The sequence below is a fragment of the Cricetulus griseus genome, chromosome 6 (assembly GCF_003668045.3).
Source record: "Cricetulus griseus strain 17A/GY chromosome 6, alternate assembly CriGri-PICRH-1.0, whole genome shotgun sequence".
NCBI classification, from domain to species: Eukaryota; Metazoa; Chordata; class Mammalia; order Rodentia; family Cricetidae; genus Cricetulus; species Cricetulus griseus.
The window spans coordinates 141,829,497-141,848,134 of record NC_048599.1 but is presented as its reverse complement, the minus strand read 5'-3'; the positions used below and the strand labels follow the sequence as shown (position 1 = coordinate 141,848,134).

Genomic DNA, 18,638 nt, shown 5'->3' with positions numbered 1-18,638 from the left:
GGCAGCTTCTCTCTTTCCCTGGACTGACTGATGAACAGGGCTTGGAACAGTTTGGAAGGGACCCCAGAGAACCTCAGACCCCACATCTTCCCTGTGTGTGTGTGTGTGTGTGTGTGTGTGTGTGTGTGTGTCTGTGTGTGTCTGTGTGTGTGAACATTGGGAACTTGGAATTCATCTGAAGTCAAAGGGCTTGTTCATGGCAACCCAGACTCCTCAAACTCAATCTGTCTGCTATGTTCTGCACCCTCAAAGGTGCAAGTTGAAGGCTGGGTTAGGGTGTTTGTGTGTGTGGATAGGTATGGGGTCTTGGAGACATCTTCACAGGGGTTCAAGAACAGCCTGGTGTGTGTGCAGAGGTATGTGGTGCATGTGAGCAGCGCCAATAATCCAGACTTACTTGAAACTCCAACAGCTTGCTGAGGAGGCAATGTGGAGGAAGGCAGTGTGGGGAGCCATCCTGGCCCGCAAGCGCTTGGCCAAAAGTGGAAGCTAGGTTTAATTTGGGCAGGGATTTTAGACAGGCCTGAAACTCAATATGTAGACCAAGCTGCCTCAAACTTGTCAACCTCCTGCCTCTACATCCAGAATACGGAGAATATAGCATGTTGCACACCTGGCGTAGAAGTGGGGTTTGTTCTCCAGTTGTCTGTCTCATTAAAGCCACTGTAGTCCCTGAGTCCCCACGGAAGCCCTGCTAGGAGCCAGCTTCATTTGGAGAGCAAACTCACATCTTTTTTTTTTTTTTAACCTAGAGAAATGATAGGGACATAAAGTATAAGCACTTTAAAAAATGTTTTCTCGTGGAACAGAATCCCTAAAACATGAAGTTTTGTAATAGATGGGAGTGGGGTTTTGTTGCATTTTTGGTTTTTTGTGGCAGGGTTTCTCTGTGGCTTTGAAGGTTTCCCTGGAACTCACTTTGTAGACCAGGCTGGTCTTGAACTTACAGAGATCCACCTGCCTCTGCCTCCCGAGTGCTGGGATTAGAGGTGTGCGCCACCAACACCAAGCAGTTAGGAGCACTTGTTGCTCTAGCAGATGACATGGGGTCAGTTCCCAACACCCACATCTAGCAGATCACAACCACCTGAAACTCAAGCTCTGAGAGACCCAGCACTGTCTTCCAGGCTCTCTGAGCATTGCACACACATGGTGTTGGGGTTCAATCCAGGGCCTCACACATGTTAGACAAGCACCCTTAACTCTGAGCTGCATCCCAGCCAAGAATCATCTTTGGAACATACTTGATTGATGTTCAATCCTATCTCTCCGACTCCTCAAACCAAAAGTGGCCCAATGCCTGTCTCTACCCCACCTCATCACTTCCTGTCTGTCTGTACAGACCTCCAGACCTCTGTTGTTAACTAGTGGCTAGCTCTACCCTCTGATCTACAGGGAAGCTGTATTTGTCAGAACACAAAATATCACATTTCCCCCTTTTGTCTAAAATGAAAAGAGGCTATAACTAACATAGAAAAACTATATACAGTAAGTATAATAACTATATACAAATATATACAAGCAATAATTGTATTAACAATGTCTAGTCCATTAACATTTGACAAATGTAGAGAAAATACTCCATTATCTATCCTATCGAGTTCAAAGTGTTATACCTAGGGCTGGAGAGATGGCTCAGCAGTTAGGAGCACTGGCTGCTCTTCCAGAGGTCCTGAGTTCAATTCCCAGCAACCACATGGTGGCTCATGACCGTCTGTAATGAGATCTGGTGCTCTCTTCTGGCCTGCAGGCAGAACACTGTATACATAATAAATATATATAAATATAAATATAAATATATATATACATATATATATTTTTAAAGTGTTATACCTAATTCACTTTCTATCCTAACTTATATTACCAACCCAAACTTATCATTCTATGTCTTTTTTTTTTTTTTGAGAAAAGTCAGCATAAAACACTTTTATTGCAATAATAAAACTTGGTGCAGAGGGCAGGGGACAAAAGCATACTTTCTCTCACCAAATCACTACACAGGACAGCAGATGGCAAGAAGGAACTGGAGGAGGGAAAAAAAGCCAGGAAGCCAAGATTAGCAGAGAGAGCCAAGCATCAAAACCCAGGAGATGCTGAAGCTGTGATGACCAGCATCACTTTCTTAGAGAACACTCAAGGATTTGTAGTGATGACTGAGCGTCCACTGGGTGGTGAGTCTACAAACAGCACCTTCAATTTAAACTTTCCATTAAAGTTCTTAAAATTTAGGAAGTGGACCTTGGATAGTTACAAGATTACAAAAGTCCTAAAAATTCATTAGAAAAACCATAGGATGAAACACAAATTAAGCCAGGTCACAAAGAAGGTTTCAGAGGTCCCTGTTCACCCAGGGACAGGTACTGTAGTGTCCAACACATCAGTAAAGGGACTTGCTTTAAAAGGCAGACAGTTTCAGAAGGTGGGAGCACTGTCAGAAGCAAAGGCTTGCTCCCTTCCTTCCCAATTCAGTTTGGGTAGGGCTTTCAATTTAACAGGACCTCCCTCACTGGAAAAATCCAGCCCTCAACATCACCTCCAATCTGCTATGGCTTTGCAGCACAGCAGCAAATGTCTTAGTAGGCCGGGCGGTGATGGCGCATGCCTTTAATCCCAGCACTTGGGAGGTAGGCGGATCTTTGTGAATTCGAGACCAGTGTGGTCTACAAGAGCTAGTTCAAGGACAGTTCCAAAGCCACAGAGAAACCCTGTATCAAAAAACCAATAATCTACCTTTTTTTTTTATCATATTTCTAAATCCCCCCTTTTACTTTTAGAATGAGATCCCTGAATCTAATCTCCTTTTTTCAGCTTTTTTCCTGACCATAACCAACAAACATCTTGTAACCAACCACCCCTAAACAGTGATAAATATCCATAACCACTGATTGACCAAAAACAGTTCTGTCCACCTCTTGGGAATGTGGGCATCATGTTCTTGAAATTACTTCCTGTTGTCTGGGGGTAACAGTATCTTTAGGGGACCCTGAAAAAAATTGGGATAATTATCAAGTTCTGGGGGAGCTAGCCATATCACTTGTCCACTCTGTGTAATGGGAAAGTGCAGGGCTTATCTCAAGTCCTGGCTAGAGTAGTCTGTGAGGCTGGACCATCTCAGATAGCCATCTTGAAACTGTCCTAAGCAGTTTGTAGCCTAAAGCCAATCTTTGGGTGGTGTTTGTCAGCTTAGTGGCATTATCATAGTCCTGGTGAAATCGTCCTTGTGGGGTTCCATCACCCTTTTGGAAACTTCAAAGGTCCTTTGTTAGGTAAGGTCTTGGTTCACTGCAGAAAACTTAAACTTTTTTTTTTAAAGAAAATATCACCACAGTTTATTTATTTCCTATGTATACAGTGTTCTGCTTAACACACCAGGACAGGGCACCAGATCTCATTATAGATGGCTGTGAGCCACTATGTGGTTGCCGGGAATTGAATTCAGGACCTCTGGAAGAACAGCCAGTGTTCTTAACCTCTGAGCCTTCTCTCCAGCCCTACACTTTAAATATCAGATACATCGGATCTCAAAGAGGTTCAAAGATCAATATTTGTGGACCTCCAGAGTATAAAAGTTAATTCCTAGTTACTTGATACAGACTCAAACTTGAAGTCATGTACAGGAAGCTAGATGAAGCCTTTTTCTAAAATTAGTACTTATATGACCATTAATATCACAATAAAAGTTTAATATATGTATATATATACATATATATTAATCTTATATATTTTGACATAATATTCAAATCTTAAGAAAAAATTTAAGTTGAGCAGTGGTGGTGCCCATCTTTAATTCCAGCACTCGAGAGGCAGAGACAGGTGGATCTCTGTGAGTTCAAGTCCAGCCTGGTCTACAGAGCGAGTTCTAGGACAGCCTCCAAAGCTACACAGAGAAACCCAGTCTAAAAAAACAAACAAAAAAACCAAACAAATAAACAAAAGTTTTAAAGAGTCAAAATAGAACCAAAGGATCATGAGACTAGTGGCAATAAAATAGTCCCTTAATTTTGGTTTATCTTCTATCCCATATCAGGTGGCTCTTCTAACATTAGACAGAGATTTTTGGATTTTACTTTAAAAAGCATGCTTGGGTTTAGAGAAAGAGAGCCACACTCCAACTCCAAAGCCAACTTTAATTTTTAATTAGACTGGGACTACAAAAAGACCATTTGCATAATATATCTGTAGAGAACAGCAGAAACAAACATTTGCAAAGATTTATGAAATTTTATTCTGTTGGAGTGAAAGACCCCCGCCCTTAGCTTTTTCTTTTAAGTTTGTCTCCTCCTCCGGTCGGCAGCTGGCGGGGCGCGCGGTGAATACATCCTCCCCTGCACTCCCCGACCCTTGATCCCCACAGCTGCCGGCTCTCACTTCCCCGCAGCCGCGCAAGGCCAACCCCGGCCCCCGCCGGATCGCTCCGTCCCAAGGTCAGCCATCTGGACGCAGCAGAAGATAAAGGCCGTTTCGCCTGACTACTACTGTGCCTTTTTCCCCTATAAAAGGACCCCCCTTCCGGGGCTTGGGGCTTGGCCTAACAGAAGCAAAGCCCCCAGGTACGCGCGCCACCAATAAAGCCTCTTGCTTTTGCGTCCAAGTTCGTGGTCTCGCTGATTCCTGGGTGCGGGTCTCCTTCTACGAAAGTACCTCTTCTCGGGTCTTTCAGGAGATGTGGTATACCAATAGGCTAATTTATACTTTTTTGGGGGACATTTTTTCTGGATGATTTAACCTTTTTCTTCAGATGTCTCATTTGTCCAGTGGTCTTTAGATTCCTCAGCTGGATGCCTTTATTCCCCAGAAAGACAAAAATAAAACCCTGCCCCAACCCAACTTTGGGGAGGTTCCCTTTTGGCAACTTATATCTGATCAAATGAAAAGCATTTGTTAGTTTTATTTATTTACTTATTTGGTTTTTTGAGACAGGGCTTCTCTGTGGCTTTGGAGGCTGTCCTGGAACTAGCTCTTGTAGACCAGGCTGGTCTTGAACTCACAGAGATCCACCTGCCTCTGCCTCCCGAGTGCTGGGACTAAAGGCATGCTCCACCAATGCCCGGTTAGGTAGGAGGATCTTGAGTCAAAGCCTGTGTGAGATACACAGTGAACCTCTGAGTCACATCCCCCTTCAAAGAAGTGACATGGGCACTGGAGAGATGACTTAGCAGTTAAGACAAATGGTTGCTCTTCCAGAGGACCTGGGTTCAGTTCCCAGGATACACAGGGTGGCTTACACTCTACTGTAACTTCAGTCCAAGGGGATCCAGTGCTCTCTTCTGGTCTCCTCAGGCACCAGGCAAGCCTGTGGTACACAGACATACCTGTTGACAAAACACTCATACAAACAAAATAAGTAACATCAAAAGCCAGAGAACAGCCGGGGGTTGGTGCGCATGCCTTTAATCCCAGCACTGGGGAGGCAGAGGCAGCCTGGTCTCCAGAGCGAGTTCCTGCACAGCCTTCAAAGCTACACAGAGGAAACCCTCTCTCGAAAAAGCAAACAAACAAACAAAAAATCCCAGAGAACATGGTGATGCACACCTTTATTTTCAGCACTTGGGAGGATGAGGCAGGAGGATGGACACTATCTCAACAAACAAAACCAAAGCAAGCAAAACAGACAAAAAGAAAGTATAACTCAAAGAGAGAATGTTGTTTGGTTGATAATAATGTCAATAACTTCCTCCCCAACTGCAACAAAGTATCATGTCATTCTAAAATGTTAATACAAGCTCTGCCCTTAATATCAGTCTGTGGAAGGCACAGGTAGGTGTATCTTTGAGTTTGAGGCCAGCCTGGTCTACAGAGCAAGTTCCAGGACAGCCAGGGGTATACAAAGAAACCTGTCTTGAAAAATAAAACAAAAAGTTAATATAAAACTACCAGGCATAAAAGGGTTTTTTGTTTGTTTGTTTGGGGCGGGGGGGGGGGGGGACTGTTAATCCCACCGATGGAAAATAAGACCACGACCACAGTTTTAAGCAAATTTGAAGCAAGCTCTAATTAAATACTGGTCAGGTAGATGGGCTCAGGCCAGGTTCATAGCCAGGTTCCTGGGAAATGGCCCAGAATCAAGTATTGCAAAGGCTTAAGAAGGAAAATCACACACAAGCAAAAAGTGATAAGGAATAAAGTCTGGACGGGGTTGGGAATGTAAGTCACTGGTGGAGCACTTGATTTAGCCTGCATCAGGCCCTAAGTTGGATTCCCAGGAAAATGAATGAATCGATAAATAAACAAAAGGAAGTGCCAATGAACTAATTGAATTTAACTACTCCTAAAGTAATTTACATGAACATGGAAGCTGAATGTTGCCCAGATGCCCTGGGGAGGACAGACACGGTGAGCTGCTGCGTATTCACACACTTAGAGGCAGGAGCTCATGGGCGGGCACCAGCCGTGTAGGCGCCCCACCTCCCCACGACTCATAGGCCACGCCCCCACGGGCCGCAGGGCCTTCGATTGGGCAGCTTCGCGGAGGAGTGGCCGGAAGAGGCGAGGCTGATTGGCAAGCGCGAGGTGTTCTGGAAACATGGCGGAGCAACCGAGGAAGCGTCCGTGTGGCCCGGTAGGTGGCGGCAGGTGGGGTTCCGGGCAAGGCGGGCGAGCCGCGGCGTCTCACCGTGGTGTCGGCCCGAGTGCTCCCTCCTCGCCGCTCGCCCGAGACCTGAGCTTGCGAGGTTAGCTGGCCCTGGCTACATTCCGCAGGGCGACGGTGCTCACGCTCCCTACCCCTTTCCTGGCATGCTTTTGATTCCCAGGGCAACGTTGTGGGCAGATCCCTCTTCCCCTTGCCTCAGTTTCTTCTCCCGCCCTGTGGGAATTTATCCTTCAACTTCCTGGTTGCTTACTGTGCCGGGCCTGACCCCAGGCTTTGAGCACAGCGAGTCCCTCTGTGTTTGGGGAATTCAGGTGGTGGAGGCCAGCAACGATGCTCCCCTCCGATGTGTGACCGTTTAGCCTCCCGGTCTTACCCTACTCTTCCAGGGTGAATACGGCCAAAGGGTTGAATGGCGAAAATGGAAGCGGCAAAGTAAGTAAGGGCTGGGCCCGGGGCTGGGCAAAAGTGCCGAGCTCTCCCTTCCCCAGACCACCTAATGCCCCACCAGGCCCTCTTTGAGTCTCTATCCAAGTGGGGCTGCCCTGACCCCCTCCTGGAGCCCAGGCTGGTCCAGTGAGCGGGAACTCTTTTCCCTATGCCAAGCCCCTCTTCTCCCACCAAATCTTCTCCAGAGAAAGAGGAGAAAAAGAAGTGGAAGGACCTCAAGATGATGAAAAAACTGGAGCGGCAGCGGGCCCAGGAGGAACAGGCTAAGCGCCAGGAGGAGGAGGAGGCTGCCCAGAGTGAGCAAGGTAGGCAGCTGGGGTGGCCTGCAGCCGACCTTCACAGCAACCTGCCTTCCTTCGCTCCTGTCTCCCTTTCTCTTTTTGTTTTCTCCTCCTATCTCTTCCCCTTCCTTCTTTTTCTCCCTCCCTCTCTTTCTCTTTTTTTACTTCTTCTTTGAAGTGAAGTGCTAAAGAATAACCCCAAGACCTTATACATGGTGGGCAAGCATTCTCTCATCAAGCTTCCCTTGGCTCAGGCCTCTTGAGCACATTCTGAGTGCTTTAGTTTTGTTTTTCACTTAATTTCATAATGAAAATATTTTATTTTCCCATCATATCTAATACATACTGAAAATGATACAGAAAACTATGAACAAGAGAGAGAAACTGAGCAAGCTGTGATTATGTCTTGTCCTAGCGTTGTGACCAGTGGTGCAGCAGGAGAGAGCTGTTAGGTGTACAGTGTGACTGCACTGAATCCTGGTTATATGCCACTGGACCTGGCTTTCCCAGCTTGCATTGCTGCCGTGTTCGTGCCAGTACATCCCCCTAACAGACTATCTTATGCTGGTCCTGGTGATACACAGCTATCATCTCAGACCTGGGAGGCTGAGGCAGGAGGATGGAGAGTTCAAAGCTAGTCCAGGGCAAGGTAGTAAGGCCTGAACTACTTGTGTCTAAAACAAACTAAATTAAAAGTATCCTTTTTCACTGGGCAGGTGGGTGTGAGAGACAACATTTGTACCCTTGTAGAGCTCAGTAGCCACCAGTGGTGGTGTTGAACATGGAGACACTAAATTATCCCTTCAGAAGTGTCACCTTCTTCTGAGAAAGCAACCCCAGGAGGGAGAGAATGTGGTGGTTCCTCTATAGCCGGGTAACCTATCTCATATCTCAGCTACCCCACCACTTATGTCATTGTGGGCAGAGCACACATATGACTTTCCTGGGTGACAGACCGTAATGGGAAGGACATTAGTTCTAGGAACCTTACACTTGTCAGGATATCAGAGTCTGTAGATGCCCATGTCCTTCAGTTGGTGAAGTTCCACATGTGTACGCCCTCCCCCTACTGAAAACCAAGTCTAGACCGACCACCTGTGACGTCTGATACTGCACAATGCCATGTGAGTACTTGTTGCTATATATCAGTAACAAGGTAAAACCTCTTTACATGTTCACAGATAAAAGTTGTTTTTTTTTTTTAATATTTTCAAATGATTTCAGCATTATACTTTATGTAATTCTCTCACTGGGAAAGCTGATACAGGAAGATCATGTAGCCTGAGAGTAGCCTGGGGACCATAGTAAGACTCCCCCATCCCAAAAGAAAAAAATATAAAACAAGAAACCACCACTCAGTGTAGTTTGACTTTCTTTTGGGTCTACCAGCTTACAAATAATGATTCAAGACTTCTTATTAATTATGAGAGCTTTGCCTTTAGCTTAGGCTTGTTCTTAACTGGCTCTTATAACTTAAATTAACCTGCTTCTATTATTCTTCATTCTGCCATGTAGCTTTTTTACCTCTCTTTCATTCTGTATGTCTGACTTGGTCCACGGCTCTCTCAAGAGCTTAGATTCATCTCCTCTTCCTCTCTCTCCCTGGAAATCTCACCTATCCTCTCCTGACTAGCTGTTGGCCATTCAGCTCTTTATTAACCAATCAGAAGGTGCTGTGGCAAAGATATTATCTTCACATTCTACAAAAAGATTATCCTATAACAAGTCAGCGATTTGTACATGTTGTATATGTTTGTGCACAAACAGGTGTATATATTTGTTTCTAATCTGGGTTGAATGAATCCATAGGTGTGGAACCAATGGGTAGGGGGCAGACTTGATGCTTACTGGTGTGAATATGGTATCAAATACTAATACTTCGCTGGATTTTTAAGATTTATTTATGTATTTTATGGGTGTATTTTATGTATATGGGTGTTTTGTTTGCATGTACCTCTGAAAACCAGAAGAGGGCATCAGATCCCATGGGACTATAGTTACAATCAGTTGTGAGCTGCCATGTTGGTGATGGGAACTGATCTCAGGGTCTGTATAAGAACAGCCAGCTTTCTGGGTGTTGGTGGCGCATGCCTTTAATCTCAGCAGAGGCAGGTGGTTCTCTGTGAGTTTGAGACCAGCCTGGTCTCCAGAGCGAGTGCCAGGATAGGCTCCAAAGCTACACAGAGAAACCCTGTCTCGAAAAACCAAAAAAGAAAAAAAAGAGCAGCCAGCTTTTGGCTGTTCTTTTTTTTTAAGATTTATTTATTTGTTTGTTTGTTTATTAATTATGTATGCCCGCATGCCAGGAGAGGGCACCAGATCTCATTACAGATGGTTGTGAGCCACCATGTGGTGCTGGGAATTGAACTCGGGGCTCCTGGAAGAGCAGCTAGTGCTCTTAATCTCTGAGCCATCTCTCCAGCCCTCCCCCTGCCTTTTTTTTTTTTTTTTTTAATTTATCAGTTGTTCTTATCGACATTTGACAGCTGGTAAACTGAGGTGTCTTAGAGCTGAGCCAGGATCTGGACAGAGGTCAGTGCTGCTGACCACGGCTTGGCCTGGCCCTCTGTGCTGCCTTACCCTGAGAAGCCTTGGAGACTTTGGTCCATTTCTTCCTGAAGAGACTGAAACTAAGAGAAAGGAGCGGAATCTAATTTGCTGATGTCAAAACTCCTCCCAGTTAGACAGTTCTCTGATTCTGAGCCATGGGGACCGAGCAGGGGCAGGAGTCACAGCCTATCAGACTGACCAGGAGCATCCCTCCCCCTGCTAGGACGGCCTTACACTCTGAGTGTGGCCCTGCCAGGCTCCATCCTAGACAACGCCCAGTCACCTGAGCTTCGCACCTACCTGGCTGGCCAGATTGCTAGAGCCTGCACCATCTTCTGTGTGGACGAGATTGTGGTGTTCGATGAGGAGGGCCAAGATACCAAGTGAGCCTCTTCATGGGGAGGGAAGGGCCACCAGGGTTGGCTGTGGCTTTGCCCTGTCCCTTGTCACCTGCCTCCCTCTTCCTAAGTGCCCTGACTAAAACACCCACATTGAATCCTTATATCTGTGGAGGCAAGGACTCTTGACACTGGGTGGGAGAAGCTCTCAAAGGCAGCTGCAGTTGCATCGAGCTCAGCATTTTTCGGATGCTCTACCACTGAGGCTACAGTCCATTCAGCACTTGGACCTGGTTTTGTTCATGTTTGTTTATGGTGCTTGTAAACCCACACCAGTGTGCTTGTAGAGATCAGATGACAACTTAGGTCGGGCAGGGGCAGTGTACACCTTTAGTCCCAGCACTTGGGAGACAGAGGCAGGAGGATCTCCATGAGTTCGAGGCCAGCCTGGTCTACAGAGTGAGTTCTAGGACAACCAGGGCTACACAGAGAAACTCTGTCTCGAAAAACCAAAAATTAAATAAATAGGGGGCTGGAGAGATGGCTCAGGGGTTAAGACCACTGACTGCTCTTCCAGAGGACCAGGTTCAATTCCCAATGCCCACAGGGCAGTTCACAACTGTCTGTTCACAACTCCAAAATTGGAGACCCTCACACAGACACAGAACCAGGTAAAATACCAATGCACATAAAATAAATAATTTTTTTAAAAGTTAAGAGAGTGAGTAAGTAAATGAATGAATGAATAAGTCAACTTGCAGGAGTCAGGTCATCAGTTCTTTCCTTTTGGGATTCTGGACATGGAACTTAGGTTTTCAAGATTAGGAGTAAGAGCCCTTAACTGGATAGGCCATCTCTCCAGCCCAGCACTTGAACTTTGAGCTGTCTTTGTCTTTCCAGGACTGTGGAAGGAGAATTCAAGGGAGTTGGCAAGAAGGGGCAGGCATGTGTACAGCTGGCTCGCATCCTGCAGTACCTAGAGTGTCCACAGTAAGTGAGGGATGGTGATATACTCTTGGAAGTATCTGGGAAGCAGCTTCCCCAGGAAGGACCTGACAGATGTGAGGGGAGGGTGGTGTCCCCCTGGATGTAGCTGGGGAGTAGCCTCCCCAGGAAGGAAGGTCTTGACAGCTGCATTCTTCCCCAGGTACCTGAGAAAGGCTTTCTTCCCCAAGCACCAGGATCTGCAGTTTGCAGGTATGGCTGGTGTGCCTGGTGTTGCATCTTTAGGCACTGAGAAACTATCTAGCCCTACTTATCCAAGTAGGACAGCAGGCCTGAGAGTGTAAGCCTGGCCCTGACATCACTCTCCTGATGCCAGGGATCCTCAACCCCTTGGACAGTCCTCACCACATGCGGCAGGATGAGGAATCTGAGTTCCGAGAAGGCATCGTGGTAGACCGGCCCACCAAGGCAGGCCATGGCTCTTTGGTCAACTGTGGACTGAAGAAGGTAGGAATGGAAGGTGGGCTATGGCACACCTTGAGGACACTTGCTAGCTCTGAAGACAAGTCAAGGACATATGAACAGGGACCTGAACTCTAGGCCTGCTGTGAAACACCACAAAAGATGAACCTAGAGAAGATGAAGAGATGGCTCATTGGTTTAGAGCACCAGCTCTTGCATAGGACCCAGGTTCAGTTTCCAGCACTGACATGGTGGCTCACAAACCACCTGTAACTCCTGTTCTAGGGAATCTGATGCCCTCTTCTGACCTCAATGGGCCCCAGGCATGAACATGATACACAGACATGCATGCAGGCAAAAAGCCACACACATAAAATAAAAATAAGTGAGAGATGAAGCCAGGACCAAACTCGTGTTGCTAGTGGTGGTGTGTTTGCTTATTTATTTTTGTTACTGAGATCTAATCATGTCTGTCACTAGCATGTTCTCAGCTTTGCTGGTTTTGGTGTTAGTTGACATTTAAGTTTTTTTATTTTTAATGTATGTAGGTATGAATGTGTAGGTAAACATTCACATGCTAAGGAGTAAGTGTGAGGTCAGAGAACAACTTGACAAGTGTCAGTTTTCTCCTCCCACTGAGTGGGGATTGAACTCTGGTCATCAGGCTTGGAGACAAATGCCTTTTCCTGGTGAGCCATCTTGCGGATCCAAGAGTAGCTCTTGTTTATAATGTCTTTTATTCAACAGATGAGGAGACTGAGGCACATGGGTGCTAACTGACCTCCTCAAACTCCTACAGCCAGCAAGTGGCAAAGCCACCATAAGGAAGAAATCTGTGACTTCATCCTTTTTTTTAACATTTATTTATTATATATAGTATACAGTGTTCTGTCTGCATGTATGCCTGCAGGCCAGAAGAGGGCACCAGATCTCATTGCTGGAAATTGAACTCAGGACCTCCATAAGCGCAAACAGGGCTCTTAACCCCTGAACATGGCTCTAGCCCGAGACCTCATCTCTTTGTAGACACTGACTCTCCATGTCCTAAGCCCCAGGCTTCCATTTCTGACCAATTCCCTGTGATAATTGTTCTTCGTGATGGTCCCTCTTAGTAGGTCCCACCCAGTGCCAGAAACAGGGTGGCAGGTTGACCTGGCACCATAGTTCCTCCACTGGGTCTCTGAGAGCGCTGGCCCCTTTTGAAGTGTGGCACTCATTGCCTCTGGCTTCTCTGCAGGAGGTGAAGATTGACAAGAAACTGGAACCTGGACTTCGAGTGACCGTGCGACTGAACCAGAAGCAGCTCCCAGGTATCTGGAAGCTTCCTTGGCCCTTACAGTTGCTTGGCTCAGAGCCTCCTCCTACCTACCTCCCTGTCTCCTTGGTCTTCATAGCCTGTTTTGCTCCCCAGAATGCAAGACATACAAGGGGACAGTTGTGTCATCGCAGGACCCCCGCACCAAAGCTGGTCTCTACTGGGGCTACACTGTTCGACTGGCCTCCTGTCTCAGTAAGGACAGAAGTTGCTTCCCTGAATGTCCCTCTGTCCCTTCTGTTATACCCACAAGTCCGAGCAGGGTCTCTGTTCTACTAGAGGGTATGTGTTTAGGTGGCACCATCTCTGGTGCCCTAGTCTCCCCAGCGTCTATTCGGAATGCTAAGAACATCTGAGAGCAGGGTGTGGTTGGCTCCCAGCTGCCATCCCAGCACTAGGAGGCCAACACAGGAATCTCACTGTAAACCTGAGACCTCTCGAACACCAAATTAGGAAAGCCTTCTGAAGCGAGTGTAACTGCTGAACGTTGTCTAGGGCTTGGGCGCTCTTCCTGCCTAGCCTGTGTGCTCCCAGGCCAAGCTCAGGCTTCAGCTCCACCATTCCCTGCCCTCAACTTTCCAAGAACGTATATGGCCTCCTTTACCTGAGCTCTCTCTCCACCTGACCTTACAGTATGTTAGGCACACAGCCAAGAGCAGAACCCCACTGAGCTAGCTCCACCCCCAGGTGCTGTGTTTGCTGAGGCTCCCTTCCAGGATGGGTATGACCTGACCATTGGGACATCAGAGCGAGGCTCCAACGTGGCCTCTGCCCAGCTGCCCAGCTTCAGGTGGGTGTTGCTTAAGCCAGCGACTGGATCCTACTGTACATGGGGGTTGGGAGCCTAAAACTCTGAGGACTATATCCCATCGAGCTTTGACGTCAGTGACTCCCTTTCTCTGGGTACCAGGCATGCTCTTGTGGTGTTCGGGGGCCTCCAAGGGCTGGAAGCTGGAGTGGATGCTGATCCCAACCTTGAAGTGTCGGAACCCAGTGTCCTGTTCGACTTTTATGTCAACACATGCCCCAGCCAGGGCAGCCGTACCATCCGCACTGAGGTGAGCCACAGCCACAGGCACCCAGTTCTTCTTGTAACCCACCCTAAGTGCCTTTTCTGAAGATGTACTTATGTATTTCATATACATGGATGTTTTGTCTGCATGTACTTCGTATCAGAAGAGAGCATCAGATCCCATGAGACTACAGGTATAGACAGTTATGAAGCATTATGTGGTTGCTGGGAAATGAACACAGGACCTCTGGGAAAGCAGTCAGTGCTCTTAACCACTGAGCCATCTCTACAGCCTCAGCCTAAATGTCGTTTCTACAGATGGGGTCTTTACCATAGCAAACTAGTGGCAGGGACAAGATAAAAGAGCCATAAAGATGGCAAGTCCTGGGCCAGTAGTATTCTTATGTTCCCAGGTTGAGGGGCCCAGGTAACCTGCCTATCCCTATTCAGGGCCTCAGCTTCCCTGGTGGTACCCTAAGTCCCTCTGGGTGTCAACATTTCTGTGCTGGGGGAAAGGGTCTCACAAGACTGGAGCATCCATGGCACCTGTGTGACCGTCTTTGGGGCCAGTATGGAATGCTGTCTCTATGGGTTCTATAAGGGTGGTGACTGGAGGTTGACAGCCCCAGTCTGCCTGTCCCTGAGGCCCTGCCCATGTCATTGCCGCTAAACCAGCTGAAAAGAACTGCCCATCATCTTATCCTTCCTGGCTCTTGAGGTAGGCCCCACATGGGGCTGGGTCTTGGGAGCTGGCTGTGAAGACAAGGACCTGGGACCACTGCCTAACTACCAGATCCCAGCCAACTTCTTTTCTTCCAGGAAGCCATACTCATCTCCCTGGCTGCCCTACAACCTGGCCTCACCCAGGCAGGTTCCTGAACTACCTGACAACTTTGTGGATCCAGGGAGACAGAGACTTACCAGAAATAGAGATGGTCAAGACTTGTCTCCAAAAATAACCACCTTTAATATGAGCCAGCCCCTTCTCCCAGTGTCTTCAGTCCTTCACCCTCACTTGCTGCCAGCAGTGATGGCCTTGAGGTTTCCAGCTCGAGCCAGGATATTGGGCACAAAGAGCAACCCAGAGGCACGCTCAATGCTCTCGATCGGCACCAGGAAGCGCTCCAAAGGGATAGTCTCATCCACAGGGGCATTGGGCATCACATAGGAACGCAGCTCAATTTGCCCACTGGTGGCCTCCAGGATGAGCACCTTGAAGAAGTGTGTGGGCACTGCTACGTGGTTTTTTCCAATAACCTGGTACTTCACATAGGACTTCCCATCAGCCTCCGTCCTGAGGATAGACCAGGCACACATGGCCACCTCTTCCAGGAAGCCTTCCCTGACCTGACCAACAAGAAATTGAAGTGCCAAGCCTGGTTGCCTCCTTGGGTCTGGGAACTCTGTAAGGTGGGGACCAACGCTTAGCCCTCTGCTTTTCTGCCCAATACTGGTTCAGCCAGAATGGGTAGCAATAAATGCTGCTAGAGGAATGAGCTCTGTACACCATGTAGACATGTGACTGTCCCTATAGGCAGTGCAAGCAGCAATCAAGGAGGTGCGAGCCATGACAGTGGGAATCCCAGTCCCAGCCCAGGGCCTGGTGTTCAGCAGGATGAGCAGTAGCTTCCAGTTTGCTCAGCAACTGCCTTGCCCAGCCTGTGCTGATCACAAGGCTTTCTGATGTTCAGAGGAGCTTAGCTTGCCTGTCTGGCAGGACTGAAAAACTGATCTTGGGAAAGAATGCTTCAAGCACAGCAAAGGTGTGAGCTTGGTGCCCCAACATGGGTTATGGAGGGGTGACAAGATGTGTCAAAAGATTTGGGGCCTAGAAACTGGGCACAGGAGATTTCTGGGCCACCCAAAGATCTCTGGCTACATCGAAGCAGGAAGTCCAACATTGGAGAATAGGGGTGGGAGGCTTACCTGGGCAGGAAAAGAGGCCCTGTGCAGACATAGACATTTTGGTAAGTGCGAGTCAAGCTTCGGCTGTACTTCTCAAGGTTGTTCCAGGCATTCTGGTTGAGATGTGGCACCTGGTGGGAGAAGCAAGGTTCAGGACCTTCTGTTAGGAGTGCCCAGGTCCTAAGGAGATGACCAAGCATGTGGAGGGCAAAGGCTCAAAGAAGGGGTCACTCCTTGAGGCACTGTGACTACAGGGGTTGAGCTTTGGTAGGGCTGACCACTACTAGCCACACCCCTTTCGTTCCTAGGCACTTCAGATCTCTACGTTTTCCCCAGCTCAGAGAACCAAAGAAAGAGGGAGCATTAATCATATAGAACTCTCCCTCGGCCTGCCAGGCCTCAGAATGAACCTGAAAAAGGGTGTGGTGGGGGAGAGGGTCAGCCCCATGCCCCTATCCATCTCCAGTCACTGGATGGATGTCCCAGGAACCCAGTTCCTGGGAGCAGGTGCAGTGCTAACAATGTGTTCAGGGTGATGTGACTGGCACAAGCAAATCCAACTTCGTGGCAGCTGTTTTGTTGGCAGCTGCTGCAGGCCAGCTGGATATACGGAGTAGGAAACCTCCTGAGTTCCCTCAGAAAACCACACTGGGCAGCTTACTGGCTGGCATTACTGCTACTCCGTGTAAGTTCAAACCCGCCTGACTACAAATAGGACAATTCCTTCCTGCAACGGGGGTGCACGTGTAAAGTCAGACCAAGGTGCTGCTGTCAAGCAGGTGACAGCAGCCCCTTGGCTACCCCTTGGGGACCATGGCTACCTGTGGGGCCACGTTGCTCAGGTAGAAGGTGTCGTCCATGGCCCGCTGGCTCCAGCGGTGGTTGGCGGCGGCGGCCAAGTGGCCGCGGTCAAAGCCGCTGCCGCGATAGTCCGCGTTAGTGGCACGGTGGTACGCATGCACAGAGTCGTCCTCTCGGAAGTCGCAGGCGCTGCGGTCGCCGTCGCCACGGAGCCTCTCCGGTCGCAGCTGCTCCAACACCCAGAGCGCACCGCGCGTGCGCGGGTCGTAGCTCAGCACGTAGGACTCGCGGCTCCGGAGCTGCGCGACGCCGGGCAGCCCGTACTTGGCCAGCTCGCCGGTACCGCCCGCCGGCCCTCCTGGCAGCGCGGGCGGCTCGGCCGCCACCACGGGCAACATTGGCACCCGGGCCAGCAGCCCCGTCGCTGTCCCGTCCCGTCGCCGCCAGTGCTCTGCCGCTGCACCCAGCCCCGCGCCCAGCGCCAGGGTCAGGCCGACCCGCAGCGCGCGCATGGCCTACAGCAGGACGAGCGCGGCCTGAGTGCGGGAAGTTGTCTTTGGACCCAGGTGCAGGAGCCTCCGGTGACCCCACGCGGGCGTCCGCAGGGCCTTCCGCTGCCCTTTGGAGACGCGGGCTGGGGCGTGACACCGCCCTACTCGCTTGCCATTGGTCACTGCCAAGTCTGGCTCCGCCTCATCTTGTGCGCCTCTGGAAACCTTGCCTCTTGCAGGGCGTGCAGCGCCGCCCTAGCGGCCGCGTATTTAACCCCCACAAAGTCCTGGGAAATCTAGGTACCTGGACAGGACAGAACCCCAGATCTGTCAGACCTCTGTCCACCCATAATTGCGCCACGAAATGATAAATATTCCTCTAGATTGCCTGGCAAAAGGTTTAGGCTGTAACTGCTGACAGCCGCCTGGAGCTGAAGCTTGCTAGTAAGGTTATAGAAAACTACTTGAAAAGCCTACACTAAAATCATTTAAGATCATTAGGGTCATACGTTTCTTTCTTTTTGGTTTTGGCTTTGGTTTTTTGAGACAGGATTATCTCTAACAGTCAAACAGCCCTGGCGCTCCTGGAACTCGAGCTGTAGTCCAAGCTGGCCTCGAACTCACAGAGAGCCACTTGCCTCTGCCTCCCAAGTGCTGAGCTCCTTTTAACCCTCTTAAAGAGCTGAGCCTGGGAAGCATGTTTTATAAGACAGTGTTTCCTGTCCATAGAAGCTGGAATACACAAAGCATTCAACACTAGGAGCTGGATAAGATTATTTGCTGCACATCAGATGGAACAGTATTTAAACTATGAATATTTTAGGAGAGCAACTTGCCTACCACCTAGTAAGGTGGAGGAACAAATAAGCAAATAGGGCTGAGAATGTACCATCAGAGCCTCACTCATTAGTAAGAGACAAAACCAAATTATTCATTAAAAGTTAAATTGGGAAATAGAGGATCAGCAGGTTTTGGAGGACAAGAGAGTACTGGAAGGAAATAATAAAAATTAGTAGCACATACAAATGAAAGTGTTACAATGGAACTCACTTTTTTGTTTGCTTGTTTTTTCAAGATAGGGCTTTTCTGTGTAGCCCTGGCTGTTGAAGAACTTGATCTGTAAACCAGGGTGGCCTTGAACTCGGAGATCTACCTGCCATCTCTGTGAATTCCAGGACAGCCTGATCTACAGAGTGAGTTTCCAGGGAAACCCTGTATCCCTGTATCCCTGTATCGAGAGAGAGAGAGAGAGAGAGAGAGAGAGAGAGAGAGAGAGAGAGAGAGAAAGAGAGAGAGAGGAGAGAGAAGACAGAGAGAGAGAGAACAGAGAGACAGAGACAGAGAGACAGCGAGAGAGACAGAGAGAGATCCACCTGCCCCTGCCTCCTGAGTACTGGGATTAAAGGTCACCACTGCCAGAAGAACTTTTATTTAAAAAATTAAAAAAGACAATGTGGTGTTGTGGGCTGGAAAAATGGTTCAGCAATTAAGAACTCATA

General features: G+C 48.5%; 2 protein-coding genes across 5 annotated transcripts; one reads left to right on the top strand and one right to left on the bottom strand.

Annotated features, from left to right (window-relative positions):
• Positions 1 to 6,443: 6,443 nt before the first annotated feature.
• Positions 6,444 to 15,446, top strand: LOC100770213 (putative methyltransferase C9orf114 homolog). Of its 4 annotated transcripts, none has more exons than XM_027423153.1 (12): positions 6,444 to 6,559; positions 6,979 to 7,024; positions 7,225 to 7,344; positions 10,094 to 10,253; positions 11,109 to 11,198; positions 11,356 to 11,405; positions 11,530 to 11,660; positions 12,853 to 12,925; positions 13,027 to 13,125; positions 13,618 to 13,720; positions 13,841 to 13,988; positions 14,107 to 14,755. In XM_027423153.1, the coding sequence occupies exons 1-12, from the start codon at positions 6,524 to 6,526 to the stop codon at positions 14,140 to 14,142; spliced, it is 1,092 nt and encodes a 363-aa protein (XP_027278954.1). In that variant the 5' UTR covers positions 6,444 to 6,523; the 3' UTR covers positions 14,143 to 14,755. The 4 variants fall into 4 exon arrangements, with proteins under 4 accessions (XP_027278954.1, XP_027278953.1, XP_027278955.1 ...); XM_027423152.2 differs by lacking the exon at positions 14,107 to 14,755 and adding an exon at positions 14,762 to 15,446 and having other exon boundaries at positions 6,446 to 6,559; XM_027423154.2 differs by lacking the exon at positions 14,107 to 14,755 and adding an exon at positions 14,762 to 15,446 and having other exon boundaries at positions 6,482 to 6,559; positions 6,904 to 7,024.
• On the bottom strand, positions 14,891 to 17,296 carry Endog (endonuclease G). Its single transcript, XM_027423155.2, has 3 exons — positions 16,669 to 17,296; positions 15,869 to 15,978; positions 14,891 to 15,236 (listed from the first exon to the last, which is right to left on the bottom strand). Exons 1-3 carry the CDS (start codon positions 17,158 to 17,160, stop codon positions 14,954 to 14,956), a joined length of 885 nt encoding a protein of 294 aa, XP_027278956.1. The 5' UTR covers positions 17,161 to 17,296; the 3' UTR covers positions 14,891 to 14,953.
• Positions 17,297 to 18,638: the final 1,342 nt, after the last annotated feature.